At 39.5% G+C, this 12,317-nt stretch overlaps 1 protein-coding gene across 1 annotated transcript in view; it reads left to right on the top strand.

The window, feature by feature from the left end:
* Nucleotides 1-12,317, top strand: part of KDM7A (lysine demethylase 7A) — a 70,231-nt gene that overhangs the window by 43,899 nt on the left and 14,015 nt on the right. Inside the window, exons 5-10 of the mRNA XM_061165915.1 lie at nucleotides 1,478-1,619; nucleotides 1,911-2,097; nucleotides 3,052-3,214; nucleotides 8,236-8,323; nucleotides 9,521-9,627; nucleotides 10,864-10,955. Coding sequence (XP_061021898.1) covers nucleotides 1,478-1,619; nucleotides 1,911-2,097; nucleotides 3,052-3,214; nucleotides 8,236-8,323; nucleotides 9,521-9,627; nucleotides 10,864-10,955 — 779 coding nt within the window. The remainder of the gene's footprint in view (nucleotides 1-1,477; nucleotides 1,620-1,910; nucleotides 2,098-3,051; nucleotides 3,215-8,235; nucleotides 8,324-9,520; nucleotides 9,628-10,863; nucleotides 10,956-12,317) is intronic.

Here is a 12,317-nt window from a genome sequence, read left to right as displayed (position 1 = left end):
TCTGGATCCTGGTTTAGTAACCTCCTGCTGCCTAGAAAAGAGAAGCTTATTTTCAAACCTAGTGTTACTTTAATGACTTGAGGATACTGCCATTTAATGATGTCTGGACTTAATGCTTTGTATTGAGTCCCAGAAAGGTATAAGAAGCAGGGTGGAAGACCTTTTATCTGTTGCATTATTGTTGACATTTTCAGTTACTTCTTTCATTCTCATTGGGGTATTGAGAGAGAAAGCTGACTCTATGTAGATCTCATTCCTTGTCAGCAAAGTAGATAAAGATTATTTAAGGATTAGATCTCAAGTCTATCTTGACTCAAACTGTCTATTCTTTCCAGTATGTTATCTTCTGAGCATGAAATAATCTGAGCATTTGTCCCTTTATCGATCCATTGGTTGACATTGCCAATTGTTTCACTGAGGAAATCCAGTTAAATTGTCTGACTTCACATTCAGCTTAGTTTTGAACTATTTGATAAATTAGAAGATGAGGCTGAGGTTTCACATAAACCTGTTTGTATAGATAACATTGTAAAATAAATAGCTAGTGTAATAAAAGTGTAGGTAAAATGTTCACACTACTTGATAGCTAACTTTTTTAATACTGCAAAATGCTTCAGTTAACAGAATTGTTTTGCCTGCTAAATATAATATAGTCTATTTGACTTTCTTAATTTGTTTAAAGTTACATTCAGGTAAGAAGCTGGCACTTATTTGTTTCCTGTTTCAGATTAAGTATTGCCGTATTTTGAATTTCACCTTATCCTATAGGGCATTGTAAAATTAACTGGTTTTTAGGGTGATTCAGTGTTGTACATGCAGTACCTCATGGTTTTATAGGAAAATTGTAAATTAATCCCAATTCAAAACTCATTTCACAGACAATAATATGAACTGATTTTTGTTTCATTTTTTTCTTGAAGCAGAATATTAGGAGAGAAGACACTACCAGGCAAGCAGAAATTGTTTGTCCTGGTTAATTTGTTCACTAATTCCCCAATGACTGATTGGTTTCTCAAAATGATGGACTCAGAATCTTAAGTGCTGAAGTAAAAGGGAAAAGTCTGTGTCCACATTTTGTGTAGAATTATTAATTATAATTATTGATCACCAGGAATTAACAGCCAGAACATGTGGCACAGTTTTTACCTACCAGTGTAATATGCATTTTTGTCATAAGCTGCACAAGAAACCATTGTTGTATGGAAACCTTTGTAAACACATAAATTTTCACACTCGGTGTTAATTATGCAGCTCTGTCTTAATTGCTTTATTCTTTGAAAAATTGTTCCTTTGTTCAGAAGTTCCAGTTGGACTTAAAAAGTGAGGATATAGGAAGAGTCTTTGTCTAGGCTATGTAGTTCTTACAGATAGCTTAATTATCATGTGCAGTAAATATGGTCTTTAAAATATTTTTCTTTAGGGCAGCTATTGATGAAACTCTTAAGCAAAATAATAAGACGATAATTTTTCTCTGCAGGTGGTGACAAAGTGATAGATGTCATTGATGTGGCAAGGCAGGCAGACAGCAAAATGACACTTCACAATTATGTGAAATACTTCACGAATCCCAACAGACCAAAAGTGTTAAATGTGATCAGCCTTGAATTTTCAGATACGAAGTGAGTAGTTCTGGGCATTTTGATTTAGCCTTGTGAATGTTAGCTAAATGTAGTTAAATGATGAATTTATTTTAGTAAGAAACATAATTGTGACTCCTAAAGTGGTCCAGAGATATAGCTATGTTGTACATTTTGCTTTGGCATGCTCAAACTTTTAAGTATTCTTGTTAGCCTTGAGTTTCAGTTAATTTCTTGGTTGGGGTTGAGATGGGAGATGCAGTTTTAAGAAGTTTTAATTTGCATGATGTGGGTGTGTGTGTTTGTGTGTGTCTGTTTTGTTTTTTTTTAAAGGATGTCTGAATTGGTGGAGGTTCCTGATATAGCCAGAAAACTTTCCTGGGTGGAAAATTATTGGCCAGATGATTCAGTCTTTCCCAAGCCATTTGTTCAGAAATACTGCTTAATGGGAGTTCAAGACAGCTACACAGATTTCCACATTGATTTTGGTGGGACTTCAGTTTGGTACCATGTCCTCTGGGTAAGCTTCGCGTATTTCTTTGTTCACTTAACTACAAAAACATACAGTCTTCTTCCCTCTAGTCAATTACCAGTCAATCCATGAATCAGATACCTGAGAAGGAGCAAAATTAGAGTAATAATTGCTTCTGATCTTAAGGTCAGGCTAAAGACAGCTAGTTGGATAAGTCAGGAGTGCCCATAAGATTACGAATTCTCCTTGGGAGCTTATATTCACCTTGCTTTATCTAGAACTGTGCTTTTCCATACAGTAGCCATTCAGCACATGGGGCTAAATGTAAATAATGAAACATAATGTCAAATTCAGTTCGTCATTTGTACTAACCACATTTCAAGTGCTCTGTAGCCACTTAGGGCTTTTCATCTACTGTATCGGGTAGCACAGATAGGAAGCATTTCCATCGTCACAGAACAGTGACAGTCTTGAACCAGATCTTCGTCTAAACCACGTGCCTGTGCATCAGCAACGCTCTGGACTCTGATGCTGTGCCTTGAGCTCTTCTTTTGCTTCATGTGAAAGCAGAGGGTCAGGTCACTAAAGAAAGTCTGTTCACAAGTCTTTAAAAACAGCTGTAGTGTTACAGGTCTTAGGAGAAAGGGCAGAGTTTGCAGAGATGACTCTCTGTAACCTGGGGCCCGTTAACCTGTATTTACTTCTATACCTTGAACATGAGATCAGTGGGATGCTTGTGATTCTTTACCCTCCTCTCCTGTAACTGTTTCTCCATCACGGCTTTACTGACCCCTTGTCGTATTGGGAGGGGGAGCCTTAGTACCTGTGAAGATGCTTACTAAAGGCAATAGCTGTTGATCAGGCATGTGAAATATGTCTTTCTGAGAAATCTGACAATTATCTAATGTAATTTCGAACATTGTATTGGGAAATTGCATCAATATAGGCCACCCTGAGAATGGCATTTCCTTTTTCAAAAATAGTGTGATTACTTCCTCCTAGGGCGAGAAGGTTTTTTATTTGATAAAGCCAACAGATGACAATTTGGCCCTCTATGAATCTTGGAGTTCATCTGTGACCCAGAGTGAAGTGTTCTTTGGAGATAAGGTGGATAAATGCTACAAATGTGTGGTAAAGCAGGGACATACCTTATTTGTTCCTACAGGTAAGGTTTTAATCCCATCCCCCTCCCCATAGCGATTGCTCATCACAGAGTCAGCTTTTGATTGGAACCTCTGAGTTTAACATGTTTGGGAAGTAGCTTTGCATAGCCTGAGAGATAATTCTCATGTTGAACTTTTCACGTCTTTGTCCCTTAGAGGGTTTCTCTTGTGGTTCAACTTGTTTTGGCATTGTGTTTTTATGTCATTTGCCTTCATTTTTATTTTGAAAAATTCACATACCTTAATATACACCCTTTAAAAGTGTACAATTTAGTGGTTTTTAGTAGATTAATAGAACTGTGCAACCCTCTCCCTGTCTAATTCCAGAACATTTCATCACCTCAAAAAGAAACCCTGTACCAGTAGCAGTCACTCCCTGTTTCCCCTCCTCTCAGCCCCTAGTAACCTCTAATTTTCTTTTGGCTCTGGATTTGCCTGTTTGGGACATTTCATATATAATAGGTGACCTTTTGTATCCAGCTTCTTTTAGTTAGCATCATGTTTACTAGACTTATCCATGTTGTATCTCTTATCAGTGTTTCATTGCTTTTTATGGCCAAATAATATTCCATTGCATGTATGGATCACATTTCATTTATCCCCTCATCAGTTGATGGACATTTGGGTTGGTTCCACTTTTTGGCTGTTATGAATAGTGTTGCTTTGAACATTTGTGTGATAGTTTTTGTGTGGAGGTTTGTTTTCATTTCCCTTGGGTTTATACCTAGTAGTGGAATTGCTGGGTCATATGGTTAAATGATGTTTAACTTTTTGAGGAACTGCCAAACTGTTTTCTTAATGGCTGCACCATTTTACATCCCTACCAACAATGTAAAGTTATTTCAGTTTCTCCACATCTTCACCAACACTGTGCTTTTGACATTCTAGTAGGTGTGAAGTACTAGTATCTCATTGTGGTTTTAATTTGTGTTTCCTTAATGAGTAACGATGCTAAGCATTTTTCATACTGGCTATTTGTATGTCTTCTTTGGAGAAATGTCTGTTAAATCCTTTGCCCGCCTTTAAGCTGAGCTGTCTTTTTATTGTTGTGTTGTAAGAATTCTTTATATATTCTGAATAGACCCTTTTCAGATATATGATTTGCAATGTTTTCTCTCATTCTGTGGGTTGTCTTTTCACTTTCTTGATAATGTCCTTTGCACAAAATTTTAAAATTTTGATGAAATTCCCTTCAGTTTTTAACTGGTCAGCTCTACGCTGATGCTGAAGGCCAAGGCTGCTGTAGGAATCTGGGCTGGTGTCCTGGGATAATTAGGAGGCAAATGAGTCTGTTCTGAGGGAGCCTAGGAAGGGATTGAGTATCAGCCTTAGTTATAGCCTCAGGTACAGGCATCAGGTATATCATTTTGAGAGGTGACTGAATGCAGGGTATGGATTCTGCAGGCCAGTGGTTCTAAGAGTTGTGTTCTTCTGATTTGGGTGACCTCAATGGCTGCAGAGTTTGCGAGGATCTGTTACAGGCCCTGCTTTCTTACTTTGGCTCTGGAGTATATAATAAGTATGTCTTGAATAAATGAATGAGTAAATGCCTAGAAGTACCAGAATTTATAAAATCTAGATACCTATCAATATTTTCACTGTGAATGGGCCAAACCCCTCCCTTAAAGACCCCCAAAGCTCCCTTTTGTAGTAAATATTTTGTTATATCTGTTTTAAAATCTTAAATTCAAATTTATCATCAGTATAACCGCCAGCACCAATAGTTCCCTCCCCCCAATTGATGTAATAACCTAATTAGATTATAAAGAAATTAGAAGTAATTTATAATAAAATACTGTTTTGCAATGTCCCTGCTCAGGCACAGCAGCATTGGAAGGCAGGGTGATGCACAGGCCAGCTAAGCAGTACAGGTGTGTGGCGGGTAGCTCAGGGTCTATAGCGTTGGTGTGGATTACGGTTCTCAAACTACGTGGACCCTCAGAGTCACCTGGAGGGTTTATTAAAACACAAAGCATGTGTGTGCTCAGTCCTGCCCAGCTCTTTGCGACCGTGTGGACCATAGCCCACTAGGCTCCTTTGACCATGGGATTCTCCAGGCAAGAATACTGGAGTGGGTTGCCAGGCCCTCCTCCAGGGGATCTTCCCACCCCTGGGATCAAACTTGCATCTCTTGCATCTTCTTCATTGGGAGGGGGGGTTCTTTACCACTGGCGCCACCTGGGAAGCCCAAAACACAGAGCATTGGGCCTTAACCCAGTGGTTCTGATTCAGCAGCTCTGGGGTGGGCCTGAAAATTTGCATTTCTAATAAGCTCGCAGCTGAGGCTGATGCTGCTGGTCTGGGGACCACATTTGAAGAACCACTGCTATAGATAGTGTGGGTTTTTTTTCCCCCAAGGTATTTGGCAACTGATAAATTTTCTTCAGTGTACAGGCTACCTAGTTGTGTCCCTAGAAAATTGTGCCAAAACCCTGCAAAAGATGCTGTGTTTCACATTAGTGGAGCTGTCATTTCTGGGCTCAGTCAGTGACAGATTCTGTACCTGTCTGAATGCCCAGCAGGTATTTGAAAGTCCTGGCCAATGCAGGACAGCCTTGCTGTGTGGCCCTGTCCTGCCTGTCGCACCCTGGCTCCCGCTCACAAGATGACAGTGGAGCATCCCGATCCTTGTGACAGCCCCGCCCACCCCGCCCCGAACTCTCCAAACCAGAATCTGAAGCCGACACAGACTTCAAATTTGTGATTTCAGGGTCAAGCTTAAGACTTTGTGCCTTTGAGCACACAAATGGCCACCACTTGAAATCTAGTCTTCTTGGCCTTTTATAGATACTGTATCACAGAACAATGACAAATCAAATTATGAAAAGTATAAAGAAAATGGCATCCGTCTATTTTAACAGTCAATTTTTCCATGCAAATGTATGCGAATATATTTATTTACATTTGTATAATGTCTTTACGTTTGGTCTCCAAGACCTTTCTTTCAAAAGTTACACATCATCTCTTAGAAATGAGCCTCACCAAGAATATACAATGGAAAAAAGACAACCTCTTTAACAAGTGGTGCTGGGAAAACTGGTCAACCACTTGTAAAAGAATGAAATTAGTACACTTTCTAACACCATACACAAAAATAAACTCAAAATGGATTAAAGATTTAAATGTAAGACCAGAAACTATAAAAGTCCTAGAGGAGAACATAGGCAAAATACTCTCCGACATAAACCACAGCAAGATCCTCTATGACCCACCTCCCAGAATATTGGAAATAAAAGCAAAAATAAACAAATGGGACCTAATGAAACTTAAAAGCTTTTGCACTACAAAGGAAACTATAAGCAAGGTGAAAAGACAGCCTCCAGAATGGGAGAAAATAACAGCAAATGAAGAAACAGACAGAGGATTAATCTCAAAAATATACAAGCAACTCCTGCAGCTCAATTCCAGAAAAATAAATGACCCAATCAAAAAATGGGCCAAACAACTAAGCACATTTCTCCAAAGAAGACATACAGATGGCTAACAAACACATGAAAAGATGCTAAACATCACTCATTGTCAGAGAAATGCAAATCAAAACCTCAATGAGGTACCATTACACACCAGTCAGGATGGCTGCTATCCAAAAGTCTACAAGCAATAAATGCTGGAGACGGTGTAGAGAAAAGGGAAGCCTCTTACACTGTTGGTGGGAATGCAAACTAGTACAGCCACTATGGAGAACAGTGTGGAGATTCCTTAAAAAACTGGAAATAGAACTGCCATATGACCCAGCAATCCCACTCCTGGGCATACACACCGAGGAAACCAGTTCTGAAAGAGACACGTGCACCCCAATGTTCATCGCAGCACTGTTTATAATAGCCAGGACGTGGAAGCAACCTAGATGCCCATCAGCAGATGAATGGATAAGGAAGCTGTGGTACATATACACCATGGAATATTACTCAGCCATTAAAAAGAATTCATTTGAATCAGTTCTAATGAGATGGATGAAACTGGAGCCCATTATACAGAGTGAAGTAAGCCAGAAAGATAAAGACCAATACAGTATACTAACGCATATATATGGAATTTAGAAAGATGGTAACGATAACCCTATATACAAGACAGAAAAAGAGACACAGATGTATAGAACAAACTTTTGGACTCTATGGGAGAAGGCGAGGGTGGGATGATCTGAGAGAATAGCATTGAAACATATATATTACCAAGTGAAACAGATCTCCCGTCCAGGTTGGATGCATGAGACAAGTGCTCGGGGCTGGTGCACTGGGATGACCCAGAGGGGTGGGATGGGGAGGGAGGTGGGAGGGGGGGGTTCAGGATGGGGAACACATGTAAATCCATGGCTGATTCATGTCAATGTATGGCAAAAACCACTACAATATTGTAAAGTAATTAGCCTCCAACTAATAAAAATAAATGAAAAAAAAAAAAAAGAAATGAGCCTCACTTTGGAAACATGTTGGCTTTATGGGAAGATATCATTCTAATCGCCAACATTTGTATTTGTAGGGCCATAATGGAACCCTGCCTAATGGAATATGGGGGATCTACCTTTTCTTTCTTAGAGGCAGGTCCTGGGTGGAGTCCCACCAATCCTCCTCTGCTTGGTCCCTACGGGCAGTCATTTCAGGATGACACTAGGAAGGCCAGGGGCTCAGCCAGTTCCAATTGTTCATTTAATGAAAACATGCTTGCCTCACTCTAACCAGATTTGACTTGTCTTAGAGTAAAATCTTTAACATAAAGTTAGATGTGTTTTTAAACTAAAAAATAAAAACAGTAACAACTACCAAAACCTCCTTCTGTTCTGTACCATAATTTTGTCTAACTGGGTCAATGCGTTAATCTGAAACACAGCATAGAAGCTGGCATAGAATAGGCATTTCATAAATACTTGAATCATTGCATCTTTAGATCATAATAGACATTAGCTTCTCTGGCACTGAAGTATGAGGTAAACTGATTTTTTGTGTGTTTCATAAAACAGGTAGATATCACATTTGTGTTGTTTAAATATCAAACAGTCCCTGACATATCCTTTTAACCGTTTCAGGGTGGATTCATGCTGTGCTCACTTCTCAGGACTGTATGGCTTTTGGGGGGAACTTTCTGCACAACCTTAACATTGGCATGCAGCTCAGGTTTGTGTTATCAGCTCTTGAAGGATCTTTTCATTCTTTCTTGAATAGGACTTGAAAGTTAAAGATAAATAATTTCAGCAACACATTTGATTGTGATCTCATGGAGATAGGCTCTTAGAAATTATTTGAAACTTTTGACAAAAACATTGCCTTAAAATTTTGACAGGAGGACACCTTGATGAATCTAAAACAAAAAGAATCATTTATTCAAGTTGAGACTAAACACATTTCAGAATTTTAGAGAGATGGATAGGCTCTCCTTTGGCTCTTTTTCCAGTGAGAGAATTGAACTAAATCAGGTCAGACTCAGGTGTAACATATGGGGCTGGGACAGAACAATTCGAAGTTAGGAAACACCTGTTTTAATTTTGCTGTGGTGAAGGATTACCAACTATTTCCCCTTCTGCATGACAATCTGACTTTTGGGCAAAAACTTCCTCTGGTAGCCTAATAAGAGAAGAATGTTATTAGGCAACATTGCTTATGGTAAAATGATTCCTCATTGATAAACTGTGCAAGGACTGGGAGAACTGGAAATACCTGGTAGGGAGCCATGTCTTTTGACTTTTCTGACTTGTAACTTGGCATGCCCATGGGGAACCCTGGAAGCCATGCATCAGTGGAGTTATTACAAGAGATTATGGTTCTTATGGGGCATGAAGCTTTAAGCCAAACTCTCGCACTTGCCAAGTGAATCTTGAGCTGTCCCTGGAGAAAGACGGCTCCTGGCCATATGGACTGCTGCAAGGACTCTTGGAGAAAACTCACCCTATGGTTTCTGCCGTCTCACCTTGACCCCTCCCAAGTGTGGTCCTGAGCTGGAATGCTTAGTGGGACTTTTAAAGAAAACTCCACGAGTGGATGTTGGGGTGCTGTCCAATACAGGGAGCTGGTTTCTAAACACATTGTATTTATTACAGTGGAACCCTTGTAAAATTCCTTCTGTTAAAACTAGGCTACAGATCCCTAGGGGTGATCTTTTTGAAGCCCAGTGTAAATTCTTCAGTATACTGTCAGGTCTGATAAGGGCAGACCTGAGTCAAATCACGACTCAGTCCTACCCACGTGTGTGGTGTTGAGCAATGTGTAGGACCCCATTGGTCTTCTGTTTGATGGGCTGCCTTATTTCAGTTAAGTTGGTTGCCTCCATTTAACTTTGGAAATGCTAATGTTGAATTTCTTCAACTTTTATTTTAGGTGTTATGAGATGGAAAAAAGACTTAAAACACCAGATCTTTTCAAATTCCCTTTCTTTGAAGCCATATGTTGGTTTGTAGCCAAAAACTTGCTGGAAACCCTAAAAGGTAATAATCGGAACATTTTGTTGTTTCATGTGATGCATGATATTTGTAAATTCACTTAAAGTCACTGATAGAGAGGTCCTTTTAAAAATATGATGGCTAGTGTCCCTATTTTGTTTTTTAAATGCATGATTTCCCCCTATTCAGAACCTTTTTAACAAATTAGGAGATCTCTAGTCCATAGTTGTAAAAATACATGAACTGCTGCATTGGGACCACATAGGTAGTACTGAAAGGTGTTCTTTCTCCTGGGACTCTAGTCACCTGCACAGATTATCAGGCATGTAAAAGTGCCTCCCTAGCAAAAAGCGCAGTTGAAGCCAAAGACTGTTACTTAATATTTGTCCCCAAGCATTTGCTTTAAAAAAATTCAAGGGAATAATTCTCTTGTCCTGAGAGAATCAGGTGGTGCCTGTGCTGTTACTGTTGTGACCGTTACGTGGTCAGTATAAGGCACCTGTTAGTGCAAACCAGCTAGTGTCAGGCTGTACATCTGTGGCTGAAGAAGAATGGTTTTGGGGGGCGGGTGGGTGGGGGAATATCCCTTTAAATGTGAAAGCTACATTTTGTGGCTTTTCAGATTTTAGTGTTTTAGTATTGGTTTAATGATTTTTGAGCAGTCAAGTTGGAGACTCAGTGTCACTTCTAACTTTTATCTATTTTGCTTTACCCTTGTGCCCATGAGAATACAGTCGATCTAGTTTTTGTGTTGTCTTACATTTCTAGTAAGTTTGGAAATAGAGCTACTATTATAATTAACTTCCACAGAATAAGAGATATAAACAGATTAAACAGCAAAGTCTATTCTAAACATTGGGGGTTTTCTCATTTAAAAGTTGCACAAGAAGAAAAGGTAGAATGAAAAGAAGCAAATCAATGACTGTTTTCGCAGGATAGCATGCCCAGAATTAAATGATGGAACCCATGCATGGTTTCTTTCCTGAGAAGGGGTGAGGGGGGCTCACTTTCTTTGGAAGGAACAAGTAGTAAGAACCCCATCTCACACCTTGTAGCACTGTGTGGAGGTGGGTGTCTTGAGAGTGGTGCTGCTGTGTGAGATGGAGGTAGTAGTTAGTATTTAGTGTAGTTCTGTTTCTTTTTCTTTCTCATCTTGTCAATTGATTGTTTCTTATTTCACTTTTTTCCCTCTCTATTAACTTGTTTGATATTTGGTGAACCTAAAGTTAAACACTTTGCCACAGAACCTAACTCCTTTCCCCCTTAACTTCATTCCCACAGAATTGAGAGAGGATGGTTTCCAGCCTCAGACTTACCTAGTACAGGGAGTGAAAGCACTGCATACTGCTTTAAAATTATGGATGAAAAAAGAAGTAAGTAGTTGTCTTTGGTGAAATAACTTAATTTTTATATGGCAAGATCAGGAAAGTGAAAAGTGTGAAATTGTTAGTCTTTCAGTCGTGTCCACGGCTCTTTGCAACACCATGGACTGTAGCCCCTCCAGGCTCCTCTGTCCATGGAATCCTCCAGGCAGGAATACTGGAGTGGGTAGCCATTCCCTATCTTCCCAACCCAGGGATTGAATCTGGGTCTCCTGTGCTGCAGGCAAATTCTTTACCATCTGAGCCATCAGGGAAACTGTTAATTTTCATATGGCAAGGTCAGGAAAACAGAGCCCTTATGCTGTTTTGTCAATGAGTGGGAGTGGTAGAAGGAATAGGAATCATGCTTTAACTGAGAAGTACAACCTGTGTTTTATTAGTATATACAGATGTGCTGGTTTTTGTTTATATTTATGAGAATGAAGTACCTAGTATTTCTTTAATATTGAAAAGAAAGTAAATTTGAGACTATCTGGGATATTGACTAAGAAATTAACATGTAGATATAGAATAATAATTATAACTTTGTGCTCACATAGTGTGCTAACCACTGTGTTTAGTCTTTATATCTGTAAATGCATTTACTAACTCATTTACTCTTCAGAGCAACTAAATGAGTCTGGGGTGCTTTTGTTGTCCCCATTTTACATATGGAGAAGTTGGGATTCAGAGTTTAAGTGCTTGCCCAAGACAACTGGTGGAGCTAAGACGAAAGCTTGGTCTCTGTGTTTGCGAAGTCTATGCTGTTATCCCTCTGCTGGTCTTATGTAAGAACAAAGGAAAAGAGATGTCCAGGCTCAAGCAGGAGCTGTCCATTTTCCCTGAACTGTGGTCTAGTTTGCATGTGAATCCTGCCACCTCTAAGAGGTCATCTCAGATCTCTCCATTTGGAATTCATAGGTCCTTTCATTATATGTCCATAGCATGTCTCTTGTGCCAGTGGACTTAAAAGTAATGTGTCCATTTCCGATTGTCTACATTTATGAGCTCTTAAAAAACAGGGACTTTCTCATCTTTATTTCCTTCCTGTAACTTTACACACAATGCTTTAATAAGTGATAAATATTTTATCTGATGAAAATACATTTCCCTACTAATTTCTCGAATGTGCACTTGAAATAAAAATCCTGCTCTTAAAAGATACTTGCTGTGTGCTTGTGTTCAGTCGCTCAGTTGTGTCTGACTCTTTGTGACCCCATGGATTGTCACACCAGGCTCCTCTGTCCATGGAATATTCCAGGCAGGAATACTGGACTGGGTTGCCATTTCCTACTCCAGGGGAGTTTCCCGACCCAGGGATTAAACCTGCATCACCTGCATTGACTGGCGGATTCTTTACTACTGAGCCACCTA

This window comes from Dama dama, chromosome 18 (genome assembly GCF_033118175.1).
Source record: "Dama dama isolate Ldn47 chromosome 18, ASM3311817v1, whole genome shotgun sequence".
NCBI lineage: Eukaryota > Metazoa > Chordata > Mammalia > Artiodactyla > Cervidae > Dama > Dama dama.
This window is presented reverse-complemented; position numbering and strand designations above follow the sequence as displayed.